The following is a 27,404-nucleotide window of genomic DNA, read 5'->3' on the forward strand; positions in this document are numbered from 1 at the left end:
GTTTTTAATCATGGACTCTGACTGTGCCTGGCACCAGCAGGATTAGACTACTGTGGAACTATGCCCAGTCCAAGAATGGCGCAGGGCTGCCTATGGAATGCAAATGTGCCACTATTTGCTGCCAGAGACTAGAGTGCCCAAAGTTTGGCTGCGTAGGCGAGACCTAACGAGGACAACCCTCTACTGCCAAAACATTTTCCATGGTTGCATACAGAGGTAACCATTTTAAAAGAAGAGGTTGTGGGAATAATACCCATAATCCCAACACAACAACCAAATAATCAATCCGGAATTTGTTAAGTGCACTACTCGCCCATAAGGGTCTCATGGTGCTGGGGGAGGAGGGGGATTTCGGGCAGCTCCTGCTCATCCGAAGGTTCAGGTCTTGAGGCTATTTCTTAATGCTTGCAGTGCGGGGGTTGCTCTGATGCTTAGGGAGGTTGTTCCAGGTCTTGACTGCAATGGAGAAGGATCTTCCGTTCTGGCTCTGTGGATGTGGGGGATTTTGGCCAGTGCAAGGTTGCCAGAGCGGTGGTTTCTCTTGGGGGCATAGGAGATTCTTTCGTTGGGGTGTTAGGGTCCGTGTTGTGGGGTGCCTTGTAGGTGTGTGTGAGCAGTTTGAAAATCACTTGTCGATGGGGAGCCAGTGGAGGTCTGTTAGGTGCTGGGTGATGTGGTCTTGTGGAATGCTGAGGACGAGTCTAGCTGCAGTGTTCTGGATGGTCTCTAGGTAGTGGAGTAGAGACCTGTTGATTCCTGCGTAGAGGGCAGGGCGTTCCTGTAGTCCCGTCTGCTGGTTATGAGTGCATGGGTGATTATTTCTGGATGCCGGGATCCATTTGAAGGTCTTGCAGAGAGTGTTGAAGCACTCGGAGGATACAGTGTTGATCCGTTGGCTCATGGTGAGGGCAGAGTGGAGTATGATGCGGAGGTTGCAGGCATGGTCTGTGGGCGAGTTAGCAGGGGCCACCAGGCCATCAGAGACGGGGTGCTTGTACACACAAAGTCTGAGCCAGGGGTCTGGATGCCAAATGCTGCACACAGAGTTTGTGGTCTGGGCTCCCTGTTTGCAGATTGAAGCATGCTACACACAGACTTCCAGGCAAATGTAGGCCGAGTCTGAGAGAAGCAGCATGAGGCATGTTATACAAGGTCTGTTGCACCCAGTTATACCATCCACACAGATGCAAGCCTCCTGGACCCACACAGCATAGCGCATGGCTACACTGTGTACACAGACGCAAGCCTCCTGTATGCGCATAACATCGTGCACAGCTACACTGTGCACACAAACGCAAGCCTTCTGCTCTATACAGCATAGCGCACAGCTACACTGTGCACACAATCCAAGCAAACAGCATTCATACTGCATGGTGCACAGCTACAGTAGGCACACATTTGCATGCCTCCTGCAACCACATAACATCGTGCACAGCAACACTGTGCACACAGATCCAAGCCACCTGCACACAAACAGCATCACACAGCTGCAGACTCTGTGGTGCCCTCTGCTACACACAGAATGAACCTGCAGTCTATCATACATAGACAGTAAGGCCTGTTGCCAAAAGGCAACGCAATAACAGCTGGACTGTTTGAGGCCTTCAGCACACAGGGCCGAGACCTGATGCGTGCAGTGCTCCGAGTCAAGCAGCGATCGAAGGCACACCAAACTCAGCAGTCACTAGACTGTCTGCAAAGTTGTGCCACTCATTTAATTTACTTTTAGAGAAGCGCGTGGGTTCTGATATTTGTTCCTCTTGCCTTCATTGCTTGATTTTGCTCGCGACAAAGTGTCACTCATAGTTGTTGAATGTCACACACAATTAGACTGAAATCATGAAAATGTCACACATAAGCAATCTGAAACCTTGGCAGCTGTAAATGGACCCGAATTTTCAAGTCATAAATGGCTTTATTTTAGCTGTCTCCTGCTGAAAATGACATCTTCTTCAATAGAATTCAATAAGGAAATTGCATTCTATTTCTTTTAAAATCTCCCACTTCCCTGTCCTAAAATGTTGGCAAGTGTGCAACTCGACAAGATAACTCTGCTGGTGCTTTCATGTCAAAGGCGGTAAAATAATCCGGGAGATCAGCAGATTACGCTTTTAAAAATAAAATAAAACAAGCATTTACAATGCAATAGGTCTCGCAATTACGCAAGTTTGAGCTATTGCCATTGTAAATGACAATGCCTTTTATTTATGTTTTTGTTTGTAAAACATACATAAATAGCATTGTCATTTACCATGCTAAGAGCTCAAACTTGCGTAAGTGCGAGACCTATTGCATTGTAAATGCTTGTGCTTACAGGTCCCAGACACGTTTTCACCCTGTCTTAGCTTGAAAGACATCTTCTCCCTGTGTCCCAAGATGTAATGCTCCTCTATCCACAAGTTTCTGCTGTCGTGACGTTGCAGAACTGCATCACGATTGCAGCTGCCACAGTTTGTCGCTACCAGGGGTAGGTTGACCAGGCGTACCGGATTTGCCAGGATGGTCGCTGTTTTTCACCAGCTGTCCGGACAGATTTCGAGAAGTTTAGCTCATGTCCCGGTTTTTGGAGAGGCTCGACTAAAAACTGGGGTGAGGTTTTCTTTATGTTTTACAAAGCGGGGATAGTTAGCCGTTGGTCCAAGAAAGCGAATTAATTCACATGCAAGCTACTGGGTTTGAAAATAGCATCTTATATATGTTCTTACTGCCTGTTTTGTAATTCTCTGCTGAGGAGCGCTGTCATTCTGTGCGCTCGCTTAACGTAACATTATAGTCCTTCTTCTATTTTTTTTTTAATGTCCCGTTTTTTTGCTTTAAAATTCTGGTCACCCTAGCCAGGGCAGAAGCGAGCTCAATGCGCCACTGCTGCTGAAAGCTACGCTTGCAAAACTTCGCTAGAGCCCCCCGTCTGCCTCCTCCTCTCTCTCTCGCACTCTGTCAGAAACCAGCCGCATGCATGCACACCTCCAGTGACCTGCTAGAGCAAACATGGCAGCTTATGGAGTGATAAATAAAACAAGTACACAATAAGTTCCGACCCATGACACATTCTGAACCAATCTTCTTTCCTGTGGATCCTCCGGACCCCAGCAACGGATATATCTATCTGCCCCAGTGTAACGCGCAAACACACAACCCCTTTTGTCAACAGCAGGGAGCACTCACCCTGCAGTGCACTCAGCTGGCGGCGGTGCGGAGGCTGCTGTCCACCATGGTGGGCCGGTGTTACAGCACCTGTTATCTCCAGGCAGCGGGGGCGCGGTGCCCTGTCAGTAAAAGTAGGTGTGTGCCTCGCTCCGGGCCCCCTCTCCCGCGCGCGAAGCCCCAGCTCTCAGTCCTTCTGCGGCTTCCTCCCAGACTCTCCTTCTGGCAGCCGCAGTCAACTGCAAGAAACTGAGCTTGGCGGCGTCTGGTCAGCCCACCCCCGATTGGCTGGGCCCGCTGCGACATCGGAGCGCGCCGGCCCCCGTACCCACGCCCCATTTGTTGTGATATGCGCGCGCCGCCGCGGAAAAGGAACTGAGGGAGCCCGGGGTGAGCTGACAGCACTGGGCGAATGCAGCGGCCATCTGAAAGTGGTGCATTTTATGGGAAACAATCGGTGATCTCGGACTAGAAACCCCACAACATCATAACTGGGGCAAGAAGTATTCTTTAGCTGCAATTGCACCTCGATAATATGGTTAAACGATGCAGTAGAAATAAATTCCGAAAACCCCATCAAATTATTTTTCTACAGGTTTCACTACAGGACAGCAGAATGTAACGACACAATACGGACAACTCAAGTTCAAAGTCGTACATGCGTTCATAAACGCCCTTCACACACAGTGCTTAATTTGTTTTTTTTAGAGGCCCGCTGCTGAATGCCCGGGTTGCGAATACCAAGTTTGCTCAGTTTTGATTACGCCTCATAACTCTTTCTTGTACTACCCTACACTTCATATCTCTTGACCTGGCTTTCGCAGCTTATTTATTTTGCTATCTTTCTCAGTCTTCATTATTTTACTTTCTCTGAGTCGAACCACCAATATGAAAAAATAAGCCTTGTAGGATTTGTATGACAGGAAAGTTCCTATTATCCCTAATTTCATTGTTTTAATAGAGTAGCAGCCATGATGTGTAAAAAAAAAAAAAAAAAAAAAAACGGAAGTCAGGCACTTTTGCCTGAGACGGGGGCGGGGCCTGCAATCCAGCAGGAAGTCCCGCCCGCCGCCACAGCCGCCGCCGCCGAGGAAGAAGTGGAGCGATGAGACACTGAACACGCCGAAAGAGCCCGGTAAGTGGTGGGAATGGGGGTCACGCGCGTGTGTATGTGTCTGGAGTGCGTGTGTGTGACTGTGGGGAAGGGGGGTGTGTGTGAGCGAGTGTCTGCCGTGTGCCTGCGTGTGCATGCGCTCGCCTGTGTGTGCGCATGCAGAGGGGTGGGGGGGGGGTGGGGGCTGCCTATATGTGAAGCGCTCTGATACCTGATTCGGTTCGGGGCTGGGAAATAAAAAAAAAAAAAAAAAAAAAAAAAAAATGCTGAGTTACTCTGCGCATGCGCGGGTGAGACGCGCGCTCCCGCGGTGAAATCCGCGAAGGAAACGCTCGTGTCAGATTGGTGTCCACGCTCCCAATAACGGGCAACATTAGGTCTGAAGCAGACTCTCTCAATGCTCACGCATTGAGAGTACGTCTGCTCGACCTAAAAACAGTGGGAGCACTTCAAGTGTTTTTTAGACACGGAAAATGTTTTCCTCGAGGATTATCAAAGGAAACGGAGCCAGTGTTGCCAAGTCGAAAACAGAAAGCGGATAATTGTATACCCTTCCTTATTTAAATATACACCCAGGGGGTGCAATCCTATGCAGGCCGAAGGAAGGGAGGCCGCTCCAAGGGCCCTGCTTGCCAGATGCCCCAGGCCCCAGCTCACCTCTTCGGCGCCCAATCCAAGATGGCCTCCACAGTAAGGCGCCCAATCGAAGATGGCCGCCACGATACGGTTCCCAATCGAAGATGGCCGCCGCGCCTCTGTATCCTCTTGGTCTAACTTTATTGTCCCTGCCGGAATACTTCCGGTTCACCTTGTTTTGACTTTATTGTCCGGACAGAAGCATGCAGAGCCTGGGGAAGCCGAGTATGGAGGCTCCGGGGGGACCCGCGGGCAAGCCGGAGAAGAGAAAGAGCAAGGTGGGCAGCGCAGGGGGTGGCCCTACGGGGGCGCCGGGAGGGGCCTGGGGTGAGAGAGGCACTGCCGGCCTCTGGGAGAACCGCAGGCTGACCTGACAGCGGTGCCCTGCTGAGGACATAACACCTCGGTGGAAGGGCTGTGTCTCTGTGTTTAAAAAGGTGTCGTTAGGAGCACCAGGCCTCAGAGCTCTCAGGTTTTTCAGGTCATGTATCTCAGCCATTTTAAGTTTTCGTATTGGATTCTGGGACTTGTAGTCTTTATGCATTCATAGATGACAGGTCCCATAATGTAAAGACTAAAGCCTGGGCTGGTTGACATACTCCAGCATAGAATGGAAAGACTAAAGCCTGGACTGGCTGACATACTCCAGCATAGAATGGAAAGACTAAAGCTTGGACTGGCTGACATACTCCAGCATAGAATGGAAAGACTAAAGCCTGGGCTGGCTGACATACTCCAGCATAGAATGTAAAGACTAAAGCCTGGGCTTGCTAACCTACTCCAGCATAGAAAGTAAAGACTAAAGCCGGGGCTGGCTGACATCCTGCAGCATAGAATGTAAAGACTAAATCCTGGACTGGCTGACATACTCCAGCATAGAATGTAAAGACTAAAGCCTGGGCTGGCTGACATACTCCAGCATAGAATGTAAAGACTAAAGCCTGGGCTGGCTGACATACTCCAGCATAGAATGTAAAGACTAAAGCCTGGGCTGGCTGACATACTCCAGCATAGAATGTAAAGACTAAAGCCTGGGCTGGCTGACATACTCCAGCACAGAATGGAAAGACTAAACCCTGGGCTGGCTGACATACTCCAGCATAGAATGTAAAGACTAAAGCCTGGGCTGGCTGACATACTCCAGCATAGAATGTAAAGACTAAAGCCTGGGCTGGCTGACATACGCCAGCATGGACCTGGGGAAAGTGAGAGCTCTGCATGGTTCAGTCCAAGGCTTCCATCTAACAACAACAGTCATTCTGAGAGTTGCATCCGGGTTCACCTCATCCAGTTTGAGTAAAGTTGTAGCTCACATGTGTTCGTCAAATTATAAACTTGAATTGAATGTGCTGTCCTCAAAAACCCTTGTAGTAGAGTCCCAACGATAGGTAGACACTCCCACCTTCCTGCAGATCCCAGTTCCTGTAATCCATCCACACTATATGTATTGTACTATTATATAGCTCTTCAAGTTCCTCATGGGCCATGATGCATCCTGATTTGGGCGAGTTTGTTGGTGCCCTGTCAGTGGGCATGGTTGGTAGGATGCAGACTTTGGGCGTGTTATACCGCCTCCGGTGTTACCACGGGTGTTACACGTTTAAGATGCATGTGCACTCCCACATCAAGAGAGGTGCTATACTATCCATGACTACGTACACAGACTCTATTTCATTGGTCACAGCTGTCTATACCTACAGCACAAGAACATCAGATATTGAGCACTCTTCTTTAACCAAATTTGTCAATGCACTTCCATTTTTTGGGATGGAGTCTAATTAACTGATAGCAAAGAAGGCTGCTGTTGCTATCAGTTCTAACATTTTGCTACCCTGGTACCATTTGGAAATGCACCACCTTTCACAAAGTGTTACGAAGTCTTTAAGAAGTTTATTTTTTTATAGGAACCAAACTTATGCGGTCTGTATTTGGATCTGTTTTATGGTCACGTTACAACGTAAGAAAAAAAGAAAGAAGGAACACAGGCATATTATCAACAGATATATCGCCGCTTTTTCGGTACATAGCCTAATCTCAATATTATCAAGGCGTCGTTAACATTCATTATCGCATGTTAGCAGCCGATTTTACGCATCTCGTGACAGAGATAGCTATCGCTAATGAGATGCAAAGTAGGCGTTCCCTCCTAAGACAACATGGGAAATGATCGCAAACCAACATCGCAGTATTGACAACGTGGCCCCTGAACAGTGAAGCGATAACAAAAGTCATGCTAAGCCCCCATTATCGCATGATTCTAACACCTGCAAAAAACCTGGCTTCGCCTTATTGCTTATGGGAGGTGGATTGTATGGTTAAGTACACACTGTTGTATCAGCGAGCTTTTCTATTATCGCTGCTCAGTTATCTCTGGATTTCTCGCGATAATGGGTGTTTTCGCCGCTATCGCTGTATTTCTTATCGACTTTGAGATGAGAGTTGATAATACCGCGCTATCACGGCGATGAAATCCAGAGATAGCTGGCGATAAGAAAAACAGCGCTAAGCGCGCTTTGCGATACTTATCGCAATTAGTTGGTAATATGCACCACAGTCTTCGAGGTTCTGATTGATTTCTCCAGAAACGGCTTTAAAACATAATTGAACGAATGTGTAACCACTGATGTCCTACCTCATTGGATTGACACAGACTTGGAGTATAAATATTTTGATTATTGAATCAGCCTGTGAGTGGCAAGATGGGAATTTTCTAGCATCCAAGAATTTGTCATTATTGTGAAACGTGGGTCAGAGGGTAGTTAGTAGTTGTGCATTGTTAGTCACTGTCGGTTCTATATATATATATATATATATATATATATATATATATATATATATATATATATAAATGTATTATTGTCTGATGCAGTGTGGTCAATATTGGAGATGTTGGGAAGGGTACGTGAGGTTCAAACATGATGCGGTGATCCATTGCCTCACCATAACACACAATAGTCCTCTAATAATTGTTTGGGTGTTTTTTTTGTTTTGTTTTTAAAAAACGAAGCATTTATTCCAGAATGACTGTATGCATTATTATGGCGGAATGTTAGACCCTTCGTGGAGGAGTGGTCACTTATAAGAAAATCAAGATGGACCCGTGACATAGTTGAATTAAAAACCAACGTGGAGAAAAAGGGACTAGTACCCCATCACCACTCATTCAACGGTTTCAGTGGTGATGGGGGTATGAGTTCCCCTTTTCTCCATGTTGGTTTTTCTTACCCAGTGGTATTCCATTCAATAGAAAGGTCAGTTTGGCATATCAAATTGTTTTTTAATTATACTTTGTCACAGGGTCATTCTTAGTTAGAAATGCCTCCCTGATCTCCAGGCGTAGGCGCACTCTTCATCAAACCATGTTTTTGAAGAGCACGGGGATTCCTCTGATGAAGCATGACACTTGTGTGAGGCAAGAGGCTGTTGTGAAGTGTAGCATTGGTTTTAAGTGGTTCCTCAGGTTTCTCAGTTGTGTTCAACAGTGTCACAACTATCCAGTTATTGAGCTGAGGTTTGACTGTTGAAAGCTAAGGATCCTAAAGGGGTTGGTGAGTATTATATGTTAAGGGTGCACACCATATAATACACCCTGTTTCCTCACAGCAGGTACCATTGCAAGAGCAATGAGGCGAGTTGCTACACATTCCCCACCCTTCACTACAGTGCTCCCCAGGAAGGATCAACCTGGCTGGTGCGTGGGTGGGTCAGCATGGCAAGTCACTACATAGCCACCTCCCTTGGTCGCAGTGGGAGTCAGGCAGGCAGACGTACTTGCCAGTATCTTAATCCAATACACTTATATCAAATTTGGGGCAGCCTGTGCATAGCTATCTCGCTTCTGGGCACAGCATCAGTCCTCGGGACATCAAGAGATCTCCATCAACACCATTCCTTGCCACTTCGTTCCGACACCACCAGCGAACCAAGCTACTCACTAGGGAACCTTTAGATCGGGCTATTTCCATTAGGCAGCCGCCTCGGATTTTAACTGCGTGGCCTCTGCCTCGGACTTCTATCAATTTATTCTGGCTCTCGCCAATTTCCTGCAGTAGTTACCGTCACGGTATCTTTCTGTCCTTCTTGTACCTCGCCCAGTAGCCCTGGATGCCTCTCGTAGTCTCTGGACATGGTGTGCTTGGGGCGGCCAGTGGAGAGCTCAATAGAACGGGTGTTGCTCCCTATCCTATTTCTGGAGTAATGCTCAAGGCAGTTACTCAAAACCGAAGTATAGTCTTTAATCAGAAGAATTATAGAGAGCATTTAAAACATACTTTTGGAGTATTGCAAAGCCCTGAACTCAGCCTTAGTGTGTATTCAGTTCTCCAGGTTCTGAAAATGTCAGGAAGAAATCTATCTATTTATCTATCCTTTTAACATTTTAAGGAATTCTATAAAAAGGAAGCAGATGCTGTTGCCAGTGGTACTTGTGGTTCTGCTGACAGTGTCTGCCATTTTTAGGTCTCGTCCTATTTATCGTGCAAGCGATAATTGGACGAGAGTATAGAGGGCAAACCAAGCTCTGAAACCACCAGGTGGATTACGTCGAGTGCATGTGCTCGTGCACGCGCTTACCATTTGCTCCCCGAGCCGCCTGCCTCCGAGAGCTTCACTTCAAAGGGATCCGCTCCCCCGCCCCCTGCTTCACACTTTTCACGGCCACCAGGCCGTGTCTCGCATTTCTCCCCCCCCCCCCCCCCCCACAACAATGCCAAGAGCTTGTTTTGAAACTGAGAAGGCCTGTGGAGTGACTGCGAGTGGTATATTTGTGGTTGTTTTGTTTGGGAGTGTAGGCTGGCTCTTTTTTTGTGTTGCAGATGTAGACGGTAGGATGGGATGAGGACTAGTGTTGTTTGTGTGCATTGGGGGGATATCTGTTACTTAGGCAGAGCAGATATACTGTGCATTCTATGTGCGCTGAGTTCAAATGAGGCAAAGGTGTGCACAGTGTGGTGCTTATATGGTAATTGCAGGGTAGGTATCCTGTGCGTCGTCACAGTACGTGCCTAGCAGGTATTGATTGCACGCATAACATGTTTACAAATGGTAAATCATATAGCTGTGCCTGCCGCGCACCTGGATTGCAGAATGTATCCAGTGAGTGTATTGTATTGAAGGGAACTTCCGAGAATGTATGCCGTGGACACTATACATACATACATGCTCTGTATTCTCGGAGGTAAGGGACGTTTCTAGTCACATCGTGTGCATTGTTTGACTATTTAACGCGTCTACCTTGTTTCCCCCCTCCCTTTGATGTCCGCCGCGCGTGGCCTCTGCTTCACAGCCCCTCTCTGTCATGGAATCTCAAATTTGGGGACTACATCTTCAAAACAAGCCTGTTCATGTTGACACTTGCAATTAGAGTCCTTTCTTTCTTTCCTTTCATCCTTTCCTTCTTTCCTTTCATCCTTTCCATCCTTTCTTGCCTTCCTTTTTAGGGCTCGCCTGGCGTTGGAGCGCGAAGCGCTCCCGCCAGCGAGTTCTATAGTCACCTTCCTCCCTGCCAAGGGAGTGTGAGCTGTGAACGGGCAGCTCTAGACCGGTGAACGAGCCGACTCAGGTCCGTGAACGCGCGGGAACGTCAATGTGCACGTTCACGCGCATCACGCTCCTGTCCTCCCGCGTCTCTGCCGAGGCGCGCTCCAGGCCGACTTTCGGTGTGCGTCACAGCGTGTTCCAGCGGCCGGAGGTAGGTAAGTGAGGGCCGGGGGGGATTTTTGTTTATAGTTTTTCTGTAGGGAAGCTGTTGTATTCTGTTTAGTTTCTAGTTTTTAATTGAGAATGTCTCACGGCTGCATGCACTCTCCAGAAGGTTTGGTGTTTTGAAAACTGCACTTTCCTTCTCAGTTGCACTAAAAGAGCCTTGCAGATGATGTCCACTTTTAATCTCTGACGTTTTAATGTCCTTCTACGGTTATACAAATGTCTGAAAGCTCTGGTGAACTGCCAATGCCCTTTTGCTTTCATTCTATAATTGCAATGGTTTTTAATAACCGCGCGAATAAAGATGTGACACATGAAAGTGTTTAAGACCACCACAGAGCACACGCTAGAAGCTGAAGCAGGCTGGGTTCAAAATGTCTCCCTAGCAGGACTTTAATGGGATGAAAAAACTAGGGGGTCTCTCAAAGGGGTGTAGTCAATGTAATTAAGGACGTGGCATAAAATATAGCGAACCCAAAAATCTGTGCTTAGCATAGTGTGCCGCCCAATTTGTATTTTGCTGTTTGGAACGCGCTTGTTCAGAAAGTGTCCTTTTACTGCATCGTGACATAGTTCCCACAATTCATGCGGAGAGTGAGGGATTCTGCCGTCTGTCAAAAGCAGACAGAATGTAAACAGCTCTTAATAGTTTTTGATAAAAATATTTAGCACTTTCCATAAGACTGAAAGCACGTGGGCAACCTTGGTTTGTGTTATCCACTTAAAGTATTTTCCATCTGGGAAGTACAGAGCTCTTCATCGCAGAAGCCTAACGTTTCAAAGGTAGCAAGCTGAGATTCCTAAAAAATGGCGAATATACTTTAGTTACTGTAAAGAGAAAACGGTACAGAACATTAGTCAACCATTTTCATGACCTTATTTAGCCCCCCCCCCTTAATTACAATACAATATGATCAGTGATTTTGTATATATCCAAGGCATTGTATAAAGCTGTTTTTAAAAACAAAATACATGCATAGTTCTGTTACTTGGGTGGATCTTGAAAACGGGGAGAGGTATGCACTTTTTTTCAGCTACTCTATTTCTGTACGAGGGTTGCTGCCGAGCTCATTTTGGCAAACGCCGTATTTACAGCGACGAATCGTCCACACACACACCCACAGCTGACCCGGACTAACAGCCAAGGCAAGTGGCGTCGCGAGTACATTAACATTAACAATGCAGCCCCCTGGGCCCCAGTAGAAGAGCGCCGAGCGCAGCAGCCACGCACCCACCTTCATTTTTATTTTACTGTAAAAGGCATACTGTGCAGTGGCTATTGACCTTGCATGATTCTGGGATGCAACTATGATGCTCTTTTCTGGCAGTCAGAATTAGTTTCTTTTGTTCACAGGTCAGTACAGCAGTCAAGAAAAATAAAATGCATTATGTTTAATTATAGCCACTCCTAAATAAAATCGCTAAGGCTCGCATTTCGAGTAGCAAAAGCAGTTACCATTACTGCCGTGATTCTGATCGCCAGGAACGCCGTGTATGTTTAGGTTTTTTTCCCCTCTTAACCTGGAGAGTAATCTCTAGGTTAAAGTCTGTAAAGTCTGTAGGATAATTTGGGGATGTGCTAAGGGACAAACGAGCCTTGAGAGAATCACATTGAAATGTCTTTAGTAGTTTGCATACTAATGTTCAGGCATAATAAAGCAAAACCGGAAACTGCTCGAAGACCTTCAGCAGTAGCTTATGCATGCTAATAACAAATGCCCCATACAGCTGCCACAAGCACACAGTCCATGGGCGTCCAAGTGATACTTGATGAAAAATGTCTTAACAGGTAATGGGGGAGCTGTTTAGCCAAAGTCCTTATTTGCTGGATTCATTGTCCGATGGTAATTTTAATTGGAAGCCATGGAATGTAATGCAGCCCTACAACTCACTGACTCTCCCTCCCATTCACTGACTCTCCCTCCCACTCACTGACTCTCCCACCCACTCACTGACTCTCCCACCCACTCACTGACTCTCCCACCCACTCACTGACTCTCCCACCCACTCACTGACTCTCCCACCCACTCACTGACTCTCCCACCCACTCACTGACTCTCCCACCCACTCACTGACTCTCCCACCCACCCACTCACTGACTCTCCCACCCACTCACTGACTCTCCCACCCACTCACTGACTCTCCCACCCACCCACTCACTGACTCTCCCACCCACTCTCCCACCCACCCACTCACTGACTCTCCCACTGTCCCGCTCTCCCACTCTAAACACAACACATATTGCATTACAAATGCAATAGGTGTCACATTTGCGAAAGTTTAAGCTATTGGCATTGTAAATAACAATGCTATTAATTTATCCATTTTCAAAACCAACACATCCAAAAATATTGTCATTTACAATGCCAATAGCTCAAACTTTCCTAATGCGAGACCTATTGCATTGCAAATGCTTGTTCTTTCTTCCATTCCTTCCTTCCTTTCCTCCCTCCCTTTCATTCCTTTCCTCCCTTCTTCCTTCTTTCTTTCTTCGCTTCCCTTCCACATTATCACTCAGCACCACCACAGCATCACTCAGCATCACTCAGCGCCACTCCAGGATCACTCAGCGCCACCCCAGCATCACTCAGCGCCACCCCAGCATCACTCAGCGCCACCCCAGCATCACTCAGCGCCACCCCAGCATCACTCAGCGCCACCCCAGCATCACTCAGCGCCACCCCAGCATCACTCAGCGCCACCCCAGCATCACTCAGCGCCACCCCAGCATCACTCAGCGCCACCCCAGCATCACTCAGCGCCACCCCAGCATCACTCAGCGCCACCCCAGCATCACTCAGCACCACCACAGCACCACCACAGCATCACTCAGCACCACCACAGCACCACCACAGCACCACCACAGCACCACTCAGCATCACTCAGCACCACCACAGCACCACTCAGCACAATCACAGCATCACTCAGCGCAACCCCAGGTTATAGGTGTCACATTTGCTTAAGTTATAACTATTTGCATTGTAAATGACAAAGCTATTAATTTAGCTATTTTCAAAACCAACACATAAATAAAAATTGTCATTTACAAGACCATTAGCTCAAACTTTCCTAATGCGAGACCTGTTGCATTGCAAATGCTTGTTTTTAGTTTGTTAAACACCACCTTGCTGTGAATTGGCATGAAACATGGGAGTAGGGCTCAGATGCGAGTCTAGATTTGGAGTGTGACAACACTTAATTACTTTGGAAATATTGAAAGCAATTATGACAATGCACTTTTGTAAAACTGAAACATAAATGGGTGCACTCAAAAACATATATCGCTGTCTCAGGACGTACTGCTCTAAGCAGACCAATACATTTGCTTATGATCATGACGATCCGCGTTGAGTAGGGATGTCCCACATGCATTCAGCCCATTTAGATTTTCAATCGCTTTCTTATATTACAACTACTCTATAATATTATCTGTAGCTAAAATTAGATTACTAGGAAAAAAACATAAAAATAAAGTATTGTTGATAATGATCAAAATGTGCTAATTGTCTTCATGACCCTCCTGTTGTGGTGAAAGGGAAAGAGCCAGTGACCTTTTTCTGTGACATCTCGCTACGGGTTAGATTGTTATTATTTAGAATGTGGCCCGTTGCCAGGATCCTAGCTTCAAGGCACAGCAAACATCAATTATTCACTACACGACGAGAACATAGAAGAATATATGCATATCACATACTTCAAAAAGTGCTTTTGCAATACGCGATAAAACAAATATCTTCAAACCAGAACAGATGGCCTAAGGTATATTGTTTTAATTTAGAGTGACGGAAGCGCTAACCTGAGTAAGGCATTTGTGAGCCCCTTGCAGGTGCATAGTGGTTGACTAGAGGGATAAAAGCCAGTATAGGAGAGCCAGGATGAAGTTCAGCTGCCTGCAGCTGAATGCTGGAAAGGCGGAGTCACCTTTAAGGCGTTGTGCTTTTGCCATAGGATCCTCAACGAGAAAGGGCCAGGATATCTATGCCCCCTTCTCACTGCCTATTGACCGGCTCGGAATCTGAGGTCGCTGGGCACGGCGAAGCTGATCGTGCCTAAGGTTCGTAAGGTACGGGCAGGAGGTAGTTCCTTTAGCTTTCTCGCGGCTAAGGCCTGGAATGACCTACTTGTGGAATTGAGGATTTGTCCATCTGAGACATTGTTTCGAAAACAATTAAAAACCTGGCTCTTCTAATCTCCCCCAGTGGGCCAGTGGTTGGCCTTCTCGCATCTTAGGGCCTTGAGGCTAGGACGTGGGGGGTCCGGGCCAGTTGCTGTGGTTTTACGGTGTCCTAGCCTGGGGATATGCGCTCTACAAGCTTAATAATAATAATAGGAGAGCCAGGAGTCTTGACCGGATCCTATTTTAAAGCACATATTGAATGGTTTAAGACCATTCTAAAGCTTTGCTCTTGTTACATTCCTAGGTTGGCCTCCAAATTTGGTTGGACGTAATTTCGGGATGGTTAGTTTCTAATTGTGGCCACAGCAAATGAGTCTGGCCGGTTAATGGGAAAGGAAGATGTCCATTAGATACTTGGTGGCTTTCCCTTTTTAACTTTTTTTAAAAAAAACCTAACTCTGCGCTCTTACAATATTTCTATCTGGATACCGCCATTGCTTGGCATAATAGGTTGCAATGTGCGATCGTCAGCATAGGACATATTTTGGAGAAGACCTTTAACTGAAAGTAGGCAGATCTTACCACATCCAGTATCTATTTCGTGAAGCAGTGACAGGGTACATCACTGTGATGACGGGCAGATGACTGGGTGTACCCAGAAGGCCAGATCAGCGAAGGAGAAAGACTGATGGATTGGCACTCATAGAAACCTCTGTTTTTCCAATGTTTTGGTATAGTTCATATGGTCACATCCAATTTTTGATGGCCAAAAGGTGTACAGACAACCTAGAGTCCTCTATAAAGTTGTTGCTGAGGTCAGTAAGAAGTTGTCCTTGGCGCATGTTTCACAACAGATTCCCCGCTCTAAATAGACGTGCAGTGCTAATGTTGGTGTCTTTGCTGATATAGTGAACTAAGCAGTCAAGTGGGGGGAGGTCTCGGTCGTGCAGTTCTAATGGTGGCGTCTCTGCTGATATAGTGAACTAAGCAGTCAAGTGGGGGGAGGTCTCGGTCGTGCAGTGCTAATGTTGGCGTCTCTGCTGATATAGTGAACTAAGCAGTCAAGTGGGGGGTGGTGTCGGTAGCGCAGTGCTAATGGTGGCGTCTTTGCTGATATAGCTGACTCTGCAATCAAGGGGGGGAGGTGTCTGTCAAGACAATTGTCCCAGGCTGATCTGTTGGATGCAGTGTATGAAGACAGGTCATAGCCCTTCCCAGCCTTTGTCTGAGATACTGACCGAGTTCTTCAGATGCAGTTAGATTATGTATCGGGCCTCTGTGTTGGTCGTTGAGTATGACTAGTGCTAGTGGGTGTCTCTAAACCCTGCAAGCCATTTCCCTAATGTGCAAGATGCAGTATCCCTTCCTCTTAAAGGGCATACACCTTATTTTCTCCTGACATTGGTAGAATGAATACCTGGGCTTCTAGAATCTGAGCCACAAATCGTAGACTAGAGGTGCGTCTGAAATTGGAAGTAGTAGATGAGTCAAGTGCACTTTTTCAAACAGTGAGAGGACACAACTTGTTTATTGACCCCTCTGCAGGTCTGCATTAATGATCCATGTAATGTGCAGAGCCTTTACTCCGATATATTACTTTCCTAGGGAGGCGGGGCATGTTCTTTAAGGAGTCCTGATGGTCTTAAATTAGCGACAAGGATAGCCATGTACTTTCTTGAAACAAATTATACGGACATCCCCTTACTAGTGAAGTGACCTGGCGGGTAAGGCAGAAAGCCTATGCCATTGTCAGATTCAACTTTGAATCTTGTCTCAATATCTTGACTTTTTGAGGGAATAGCAGTGTGCCAGGCAGAGGTGGTGAGGTTACTTTGAGGTTCACTCTGTAAGCTACACCTTAAGATAAAAGGTGATTGGTTCGGATCATTTAGTGGCTTCAGTTCACATATAAGAAGTTTGTCTTTACATATGCAAACCAGCAGGTGACCGTGAGGCAGTGGCCCTGTCTGGTTTTGTCGGTGGGGATATTGGTTTCGTATGAATTGGCAAGTCAGAAACTGTAGAAATCCATATCGACATGCTTCCCGGGCAACTGATTTACTCTTGGGGACAGGAAGTATCGTCCATGCCCTCCTTGCAGGGCAGTCTCACACCGCACACCCTATAATCTCTTGTTGTTTGTTTCACAGAATGTCAAGCGCTACTGGGAGGGGACACCGGAACAAGAACCAGGATCTGTTGCACCGGAGCCGAAGAAAGCCAAGGAGGACGGGGCTGCTGGACTGATTCTAGACCGGAAACGGAAAAGGAACATGAAGAAGAAGAAGAAGAACCGACTCAAAGAGAAAGCAGCTGCTCCTGGGAAGAAATTCATCTCTGGGGTGAGCTGATGACTACCTGCCCTTTGGAAGTTGGTGTTGCAAGATTAGGGTTGTGTATCATATTTAACTCCTGATAAAGTATCGCTTGCATCCTGAATGTTGCATTTTATTGTGGCATTGATATTGTTCTTCATACCGCTGACCAGGTCGCGAAGAGCTCAGATTTGCATCAAGTTCCTGTGCTTTCAGAGCGCCTGGTTGAAAGTGTGTTTGTTGCAGATTGTCCACTATGACAGGTTTTGTGTCAGGTGTGTGCAGCAGCATTGTGGGCTTAAGCATGCAGAGTTGCAGCCAGTGTGAGAATAGGCACCTTCTTGTGGGTGGACACCTATCCGCTTTAATTTAGGAGTCCGCTTGTTGTGGATTCGTAAGTGCACATGTAATGTACATCACTCAGGGACACCACCACATCACTCGGGGACACCACCACATCACTCAGGGACGCCACCACATCACTCGGGGACACCACCAGATCACTCGGGGACACCACCAGATCACTCGGGGACACCACCACATCACTCGGGGACACCACCACATCACTCGGGGACACCACCACATCACTCGGGGACACCACCACATCACTCTGGGACACCACCACATCACTCGGGGACACCACCACATCACTCGGGGACACCACCACATCACTCGGGGACACGACCACATCACTCGGGGACGCCACCACATCACTCGGGGACGCCACCACATCACTCGGGGACACCACCACATCACTCGGGGACACCACCACATCACTCGGGGACGCCACCACATCACTCGGGGACGCCACCACATCACTCAGGGACACCACCACATCACTCAGGGACACCACCACATCACTCGGGGACGCCACCACATCACTCGGGGACGCCACCACATCACTCGGGGACGCCACCACATCACTCGGGGACGCCACCACATCACTCGGGGACACCACCACATCACTCGGGGACACCACCACATCACTGGGAACTTTTAGGAGGCCAAGTAGAAGTTAATGTGTTCATCTATACACATGAGACCTGCCTAATCCACTAGATTATACTCTGTGCCCAGCTCTTGGAGGCACGGTTAAGCGATTAGAGCACCTTAAAGAGCCCTCCTAGCAGCAACTGGAGGTCACCTGTTGTAGGCGCTATTAAGCAGCCAGTATATACCATATGGAGTTAACCAAGGAAGTGGAGGGGAGCCGTCGCATTAAAGCCTTAGGTGCAGCATGAAGCAGCCACTGGGAATAGGCCTGAGAAGTGTTGCAAGTGCCTTGTGGTTTACTGGGAACAATGGCGCGATCAAGGACTATTGGTCAAAGGTAACTTGCAGTGTCCTGCTGCACCAGCGCTTAGGCCCTCATGCTGTGTTTTTCCCTGCAAGCTGACATTTCCTAACGAGTGCCAGATGGTACCGAAAATGGATGTGCTGTTTTTAATGAGTTCATTTTAAAAAGGGTTTCTAAAGTCCAAAAAGGGCTAGAATATCATGATTTTAACATGGAAACTCGCAGTCCTGAAATGTGGCAGCCTCATTGTAGTAATCGTAATATTTGAGAAAATTATGAGAAGCTTGCGAGATAAAAAATGCGCGCATCTGTGTGCAAGACGCAGCCTGGATTGGGATGTGCTCGGACTTCTCTGCTCAAGAAGAAGATGTGATCTTAGATTCTGGCAGCTAGAGGTAACAACAGTTTTTAGCCGTTCTCACAAAGGTGTAGTGTAGTCTATGACTTCTGATTGCGCAGCCTTTGGTATTTCCTCTTTCAACCCTGATGTCCTCTCACTCTGTTCTTACGCTTCCTCCAGAAAGTGGACCCTTTCCCCGGCCCTGCTCCAATACCCGAGGAGAAGGTGAAGAAATTTGAACGTGGAACGAAACCCGTTCTGGTAAGTACACAGCAGACGTTGCTGCCTGCACCTGAATCTTTTGTTTTGTGGATGGTGTGGCGCCACAGGAAGCAGAGTGTATTGGCAGTGAGGCACTTTATTTGCTCAAAGTACACACTTCACAACCTGTGCCTCCTGGAACTCTGTGCTGGAACTTCCCCCCAATATGTCTCCCATGTTTTAAACCATAATGCCACATTCCAGTTGTTCTAAAGCTCAGTACAGTTCTGTTGTTGGCCATAGATGTACACTCCATATCTTCACCACACCCTCTTTTCCGTTAATCTACAGACTCCTCTATTCAGCTCCTCTATTTTCCAATTTTGTGACCTCCTTTTGCACTCTCTCCCTCTACTCTTAGCCACTTTTCACACTGCTCTTTGTTTCTAGATTGCCCTTCTTTTTTAAGATCTTAGGAGTGCCTTACATTTTTTGAATCACTTGTGCCCAGTGTTCAGCATCTAATGATTTGCTTTTTCCCCCATTTGGAAAAGGATGCAAAAGGCACTGCGCTCCCAGCAATGTAACCTAACCCTGCATAATCTCTCTAACCTCGGATCCCCACAGATCTGACTGCCTTCATGTGTATTTATAACTAGCACTTTAGGCGATCTTCTGAATTTTATGGATCTTCATACTCAGACTGCTTCTACCCAGGATTCTTTGCATATATGTCTCTGTGACACTGCTTCCAGCCACATCTTAGCTTTGTCCTCTCCCTGCAGAGCCTGGTGTCGAATCGGAGACTGAAGCATGAGCTGACATCCCTCGAAAGTAAAGTGGAGCTGGCCAAGAAGCAGGCTGCACGCTTCGATATGTTACTGCCAGAGGAAGCTGGGTAAGGAAGTGCTTGGACTAATCTCATGCTTTATATGCTACGCTCATCAGTTTCATAAGAGCTTCTGAAATCATTAAAACAAGACCACTGTGGTGCCTTCCTCCCGTTTCCTCTCCTCCTGCCTTGGCTTTCACCAAGATCAGAATACCATGGTTGAGCACTTTTGACTGTGGCAGACATTTTTCTCTCTCCCAGATTCCTGGAAGGCGACGAGGGAGAAGACACCTGTATTATCCAGCAGCAGGACATTGCAGAAGCAGTAGACATCACCAGCGGCTCAAAGGTGAGCATGGGCCTTGTGTACATTTCTTTTATCAGTTACAATACCTTTAATGTACACTCGCCACATCTAATCCCTTTCTTTCATTGCAGTATTTCAACCTGGTTCTGAATCAGTTTGGTCCATACAGAGTGAATTATTCGCGGAATGGCAGGTAATAAGTGGAACCCAAGGTTTGTGCAGCCCATGCACATACAAGTGCAGTTAAGGTCCATTCCATCGCTGTATACACAGTCCAGTGAACTCTTTAGACCGGCCTGCGCATACACCAGCTGTCCATGTCAGAGCTATGTTGGTGGCTTCTTGTCCTTTTCTTGGTGGAGCCTTATTTATTAGCAGACTCTTTGCCACTTGTCATCTCTTGTTCATGTGTTGTTTGCTAAACCACTTTTTGGATAGATGATGATCTTGCATTTTCTCAGCCTCCCTGTTGTTTCTCCACAGGCATCTTCTCCTGGGAGGTCGGAGGGGACATGTGGCCGCCATAGACTGGAACTCCAAGCAGCTGACCTGTGAGATGAATGTAATGGAGTCAGTCAATGATATCAGGTGAGGGAGGCTGGGCACGTGGGTAGCTGTAGCATCACTACATGCACAGCACTTGTTGGTGTCTGCAGAAAAGAGTTACGTATGTGTCAGCTATGATGGCTGGCTGAAGAGCTGATCAGTGCAGCACCCAGTCAGGGTGGTTAGTCATAGACCTTGTATGTCTAACTGTAGGGCTGACCTTTGGATGCAGCAGAAACTCTGAATGGCTGCAAAGATTAGCTGTGTGTGTGTGTATCCGTCCAAGAGGATGACTGTAGGGGTGGACAATGCATATAGAAGCTCATGTGTGCAGCTGCACTGGTGGACCATAGCTGTAAAGCTGGATGGTACACTCTGCAACATTTTGTGCATGGCTTCATTAGTGCACCATCATTGTTCAGTCGCAGAAGGTGGCTGTATAGATGTACTACGCTATAACTAGTCCCTGGAAGTGACCGTGCTGATGGACTGTGCATTGACGACAGCACCGTTGTGCCACTGGTGTTTGTATCTAAATGGCTTTGATCTCAAACGTAGATGGTATGTTCTCCCAAGGCTCAGTACTTCCTCTGTTACTATAGGGTGTGTTTGGTTACAGTCTCTTGTTTGCAAAAGCGGAGCCAGTTTCCTGTGAGAATTGGTGTATTTGACTAGTTAGCTAAAGGGTGTTGAAATGATGGTACATTTTATTACGCTATAACTTATTTTTGCTGACATTCATGCGGGGGAGGTGTATATCTGATCTCTGTGAATCAAAGAAAATAACTTATTGAGGCCTTGCACCAGTGTTTATCTTCAATAAAAAAACAAGTGATGTGACCCTTGTATTCTGGGTAGCTTGAAATCTTTTTGTTAGATTCTTTGGCGTACCAAATGACGCACAATACCAGAATCTAACTATGAAGATAATATTTAAACTATCGTTCTGGAGTGAGTCGGCACCACACGAGATGCTGGCACCGTGTTGGAGGGGCTTTAATGAAAGCAGAGGCTGCTGGTGTTGCTCACTTCCTTCCTCCCCTAGGAAACCTGTGCCCCCTCAGTCTTACTAGCCTGATGGACATGTGACCCTTGGGCAGGCATGCTTATTTACCCACAGGTCATTATGAAAGTTGTAGATAAGATGATTTCCCAGCCCTAGTTACCGTATCCCAAGTACGTGTTTGTGGTTGTTTTCACTGACGTAACATCCTTATTTTATGAAACTAAAGTAGCTATCTTTGATATTTTATCCTAACTCATTTTAACTCTCTAATTTGTCAATTTTTCTGCCTATTTCGGTCTTCTCCAACCCCATTAAACCAGTCTATTCCACCGTAAACCTTCCCAGTCCTTAATGACGCAAAGAAGAGAAGGAACACCAGAAGCTTGCCAGCCATTGGGAGAAAAGGAGCGGATCGTGCCATCTCCAGGACCAGTCACCCGTGGCTAGAAGAGGAAACTTAAACGAATCACAGAGAGGGCCTGCTTAGCACCTCCAATAGCCTCTCGCTAACTCACCTACTATCAATCCAGCTGCAAATATAGCGCCAGTGAGCCAGCCACATTCCATCTATCAGTGATGGCAGCTGAGAGCCAACTCCTAATGCACAGCAAAACAACCAGGACTGGCATACCATTGCCTTCATGTGACCAGCAGATTGTGAAAGACATACCGTGCTGGTTGCCGGTGAGGCATAGGTCTTCTTTTAAAGCCATGTGCTGTTGTCACAAGACGCTTGCAAAAAATGGACCACGGTACCTTCAATCTCTGGTCAGGCCATATATAACTGTGAGAAATCTGAGATCGGCTGGGGAGAGGGGGATGTCTGTTCCTAACATGAAAGGAGCACGCAGGTGGCAGGTCTTTCAGGCACCGAAGTTGTGGAACTCATTGCCACTGACAGGTCGTCAGATTCAGGCAGCCTATGTGTTTAGGAAAACAAATAAAACTAGGTTCTCTAGTGTGGGAGCTAGCAGAGTTTTTTTGCTGCATTTGGGGCTGCGTACACCTGCACCTAGCGCTGGGACACCTCTTTTGAGGCAGCTGCACACTTTATAAAATGCACTATTATTATTATTAGTGCTGTGTCTCTCTAGTAAAATCAATTGAAACTACAAAATGTGGTAAACTTGATCAAAGGATGCTTTGCTCCTATTGCACGGTGAAACCGTGAGCTCACGCCAAGCCGAGAATAGCCAGTGTTTATCTAATTCCAAGTCAATCCATTTTACCAAACTGTTCAACACAAGTCTGAATGCCTCCAAATAACGGACCTCCGGAGGTGGCCTTGGTCATGGATGAGAGGAACATGGTTATCATAATTGTTCCCAAAACTACAAGGAGAGAATTGAGGACACAACACTCTGGGGAAGATGAGCCGGCTTCCCTTGGGCAGCGAGCGGGTCATAAGTATGTGTTTGGTGCAAACTAAAAAATTGTCAAAAGACTGAACATTCTCCAGTGGGATCAAAATACAGATTGTATTATCTTCAGGTGCAGCGTAGCACTTTGAAAGCATTTTTAAGAGGAAGTGGAAGCCTGCAAAACACACCAGCAACTCAAAACCTTTCCTCTGAGTTAGCAATGGAGTAGAACACTCTTACACTGTTCTTTCTTTTAGCTGTGCCCAGTGAGCCCAACTGTACCCAGAATGTTCTGCACAGAAGATCCCCTGTGAGCTCCATCACTGCTCATGGCAATTACTTACAAAATATTGCAGAAATACTGTAGGAAAGTACCTTGTTTGGACATGGTTATCCCCCACTTTTTGCCTGGAAAATCATGTAATTTCAACTCGAAGTGCTCAGGGTCCCTGCCAACCAAGTCCCCCGTGCCAACCAAGTCCCCCGTGCCAACCAAGTCCCCTGTGCCAGATCTCATTCCCTAAACTGTACCTTTTGTATTCACAATTGGCACCCCTTTAGCTCACATAAGTCCCTCGTAAAAGGTACCCGTGGTACCAAGAGCCATGTTGTTAAAGAGGGTCCCTAGGGGGCTGCAGCACTAATTGTGCCACCCTAAAGGACCCCTCTCTGAGCACATTCACCCTGCCACTGCAGCCTGTGTGTCTTGGTACGGGCAAACCTGATGAGTCGACATGGCACGCATTCCATGTCATGCCCACAAACACCTCATGAGATATATGTAAGACACGCCTCTAGCAGGCCTTAGCCCTAAGTCAGGGTGCACTATATTTCCTGTGAGCGCATAGCTGCGTGAGCAGATATACCCCTGCAGATTCCTTGATATTGTGAGTACCCAGGGAAGCCATCGTAAGAACATGAGCTGGATGCTAATCATTACAAGTTCCCCAGTTCCATGATGGCTTTACTGTAGTATGGGATGTTTGGTACCAAACATCTCCGCGTAATAAACCTGCACTGAATCCAGTGTCCGATGTATTAAAAATTGAACACAGAGGACCCCGTAAAGGGGTCCCCTATAACCTACAAATCCTTAGTGTGGTGACAGACTGGTCTGACCCAGCCTGCTACCACCAGACCGTGTTCTGACCTCATGGTTGAGAACAATGCCTTTCCTGGATGGAGGGGTTCACACCTCCCCTCAGTCAGGAAGAAACATCCGCGGCGGGGAGCTTCAAATGCCTTTCTGTCTTTGTAATACAACTCCAGCCCCTCCTGTTAGAGGGAGCAGGTACCCCCTTCCTGTCCACACCCCCTTTTTAGCTGGAGGACAGATGGGAAAACTTAAAAAGAATAGGAGGTGCGCCCCCCTCTGCCAACTCCATCCCTCAGGTGCCGGAGGTGAGGTGAAGTACACTTTTCAGTGCCCACCATCTTGAAGATGGTGGAACATATCCAATCGGGGCCGGGTATATGTCCTCTTTCCACAGGAGGTGGGCATAATTGAGGGTGTAGACACCCAAGGTAAAGGGCCCATTGGCCACTACTTGATACTCACTTGTAACGCCCCTAAACCTAGTATTTAGGTATCATCCCCAGGCCCTGAACTTCAGTTCCTGATGACCTAAGACGAGTCGGACACCACAGAGTCGTATCAGCAGAGAAGACTGCAGAGAACTGCTGACTTAGCCCCAGCCCTAGCGGCCTGTCTACATCCTTCGACAAACCTGCGCCAAAAGATGACTCTTCCTGAAGCCCAGTTGCCTCCCAAACCTTGGGAGGACTGCCTGCCTTCGATAAAGACCAAGATATCCCGAGAACTGCAGACCTGTTCGCCAAGCCACTATCTTCAAAGTAAAGACTCTATGACCTAAAGAACCGCGAAGCCTGCCACCGGTTCCACCTCTGCACCCGACGCCTCCGGCATGAGTCCAAATGCCCCACCGGTTCCAGCAAGGTTCCCCAGCATTCAAGAGCAGAGTCCACTGTGAGCTGACCTCTCCCAGACACCTTAATGTCACCTGCGGAGATCCCCCTCCCTCCTACAATGCTTGCTTTAACCCCTGGAGACTGGTCGCCCAAGACACTGCTACTTACCTGTAAGCAGCCCCTGTCTGATTGTCCCATTCCCATCATTGCATGATAGCAACAAGTGGTTTGTGTTGCAGGTTGTGCTGATGCTGTTGCAGATGAATGGACACACCTGTTGGCCCTGGTGACTTACGTGTTTCCCTCTTTCAGGTGGTTGCACACCGAGAACATGTTTGCTGTGGCACAGAAAAAGTGGCTGTACATGTACGACAATCAAGGTGTGGAGCTGCATTGTGTGAAGAAGTTCAACGATGTGCTGCGCATGGAATTCCTGCCTTACCACTTCCTGCTGGCCACCTGTGTGAGTCTACTGCTTTCAGGGTGGGCGGGTGGTAAGTTCAGGTGGATCAGGGGAGCAGCCTCTGTGCTCACGTCCCATTGGGAGTGGGATTCTAGTTGTAATGTGTGCACAGTTCTCCTATTAAGCCCTCACTTTAACATTGTACTGCCATGAGGTGGCCATATGTGTATTAATACTCCTTTGTGCAAAAAAGCCCTCCTCACTGTATGAAAAAAGTTGTTCAGGATGTGGTGTACAAATATATACAGTGTTAGAGTTTTGGTACCCTCCTATCCATAACCCTTGTTCTCCAGGCCTATGACCTGTTAAGTCCTATGTTTTGTGTTTTCCTTTCTGTTGTCTTAATTTTGTATTATCAGGTGCTAGTCCATACACGCTAGTGCTTAATTTGAGCCGATGGTTTCCGGTGCTCAGCACCAGCACTTAACTGTCAGCACCCTCTCTAGTGACAGTCAACCAGATGGTGGCGCTGTCTGTCGAATTTTGAGAGGAGACCAACAACAGTGTGTAATAAGTCAATATGCATTAAAAATGCAGCTCACATCATGATTTTAGATTTGGGTGACCAGGAATAGTCTGAATTGTCACACTTGCAGGAGTTGTGTGTCCTGTCATTGGCAGCGTTGGCTGGGGCAATGGGTGGTGCAGGCTGCAGTGGCCTCCCGATTAGGGCATTGGCACTTTTAAATAAATTAGCACTAGTACACACACTTAAGGTAATGATTTTTAACCTCTCCCACCCATCCCTTTAGAGTGCAACAGGTTTTCTGCAGTATCTGGATATCTCCATCGGGAAGGAAGTCGCTGCCATCTGTACCAAGTCTGGCCGCCTGGATGTCATGGCTCAGAACCCATACAATGCCATCATCCATCTGGGGCACCATAATGGTGAGTTTCATCCTGTGGTTTATCTTCCTTATTGAGGTTAATGACTCCATTCAGCATGGTATAACATCTTCGTCCCCGTTATCTTGATTCATCCTGCTATTTGTTCACAGTTACCCTTGTTACCAATAGGGCCCAGAATAAATTGTTTATGGCCTATGTAGCCTTTATAATTAATCGGGCAACCATAAAGAATTCCTTCTATTTTCTACTAAAGAGTATGTCTGTAGGGCTTAAATGAATTTATACTTAAAACTGTCCAACATTACATTTTGGATTGGCTCAACATTGAAAATTCATTTATGTGCCTGTTCATAGATTTCCATTTGCGCCACATATTTCTAAAATAATAGTCTGGGCATGCATGAGTTCCTTCATGCACTTTGCTATTTGTAATATTTTCAGGACCAGCCCTAATGAGATTCCGGTTTCGAACTACCATGCTGGGCCAAGTTAATTACTCTGATGGTTAGCTTGACGGTTCAAAGTCTCTCTCTGGACCAAAGGGACATCCACCTGTCTCACCAGGGGTACCCTTTGAAGTCTTAGAGGGGAGAAACCAGTTTTGCAGTGTCCGTGATAGAGCTAAGCTGAGGGGAGAGGTCTTGATGACCATCAATGGATTCTGGCATCTTTAAAAATCCCACAATGCTCTGCAGGTGGGCGGGCCAGCCTGTGGCCTGCTCTCAGTAAATGTCAGTCAGGAGTGGATGGGTGATGTGGAATCTCTGGATTGGGTAGTGATGCCCACCTACTAGCGTGTTCAATGATGGACCTTTCCCTGATTGCAATGTCACGGGGCATGTCCCTCTTGGGCTCTGTTGAATTCTTGTCTCGATATCCAGTGGCTCTGTCTTCCCGGATTCCTCTTGGGGAGAGTAAAGGGTAGGCTTTCTGGAGACCTTGAAGCAAGAGTGTCCCCTTCAAGCTCTTGCAAATCATTATAAAAAAACGATGTCCAATATATTGGATGAGAAGGCTCCAAGTAAACCTAGAAGGCAAAACGCCAAGATGTCTGCACAGTGGTACAATAATTACGTCCACGGAGAAGTCTGCTCCGATTGAGTGAACAGAGATGGAAACCAAACTCCTCAACCTTGAATCTATTTCCTTTCTGCCCTGAAAAAAGACCCAAAACAGCATCTTTGAGGCCAAAGCCACCTATTTCAGACCATAACTAGGCCAACCGAGAAAGAACCAAGAGAACT

At 47.1% G+C, this 27,404-nt stretch overlaps 1 protein-coding gene across 1 annotated transcript in view; it reads left to right on the forward strand.

The window, feature by feature from the left end:
- Positions 1-5,053: 5,053 nt before the first annotated feature.
- Positions 5,054-27,404, forward strand: part of WDR46 (WD repeat domain 46) — a 53,702-nt gene continuing 31,351 nt past the window's right edge. The window contains exons 1-9 of the mRNA XM_078641613.1: positions 5,054-5,172; positions 16,865-17,056; positions 18,847-18,927; positions 19,653-19,765; positions 19,961-20,048; positions 20,138-20,199; positions 20,490-20,594; positions 25,161-25,311; positions 26,064-26,199. Of these exons, the coding sequence (XP_078497739.1) occupies positions 5,098-5,172; positions 16,865-17,056; positions 18,847-18,927; positions 19,653-19,765; positions 19,961-20,048; positions 20,138-20,199; positions 20,490-20,594; positions 25,161-25,311; positions 26,064-26,199 (1,003 nt within the window). The 5' untranslated portion in view covers positions 5,054-5,097. The remainder of the gene's footprint in view (positions 5,173-16,864; positions 17,057-18,846; positions 18,928-19,652; positions 19,766-19,960; positions 20,049-20,137; positions 20,200-20,489; positions 20,595-25,160; positions 25,312-26,063; positions 26,200-27,404) is intronic.

Source organism: Lissotriton helveticus, chromosome 5_1 (assembly GCF_964261635.1).
Source record: "Lissotriton helveticus chromosome 5_1, aLisHel1.1, whole genome shotgun sequence".
NCBI classification, from domain to species: Eukaryota; Metazoa; Chordata; class Amphibia; order Caudata; family Salamandridae; genus Lissotriton; species Lissotriton helveticus.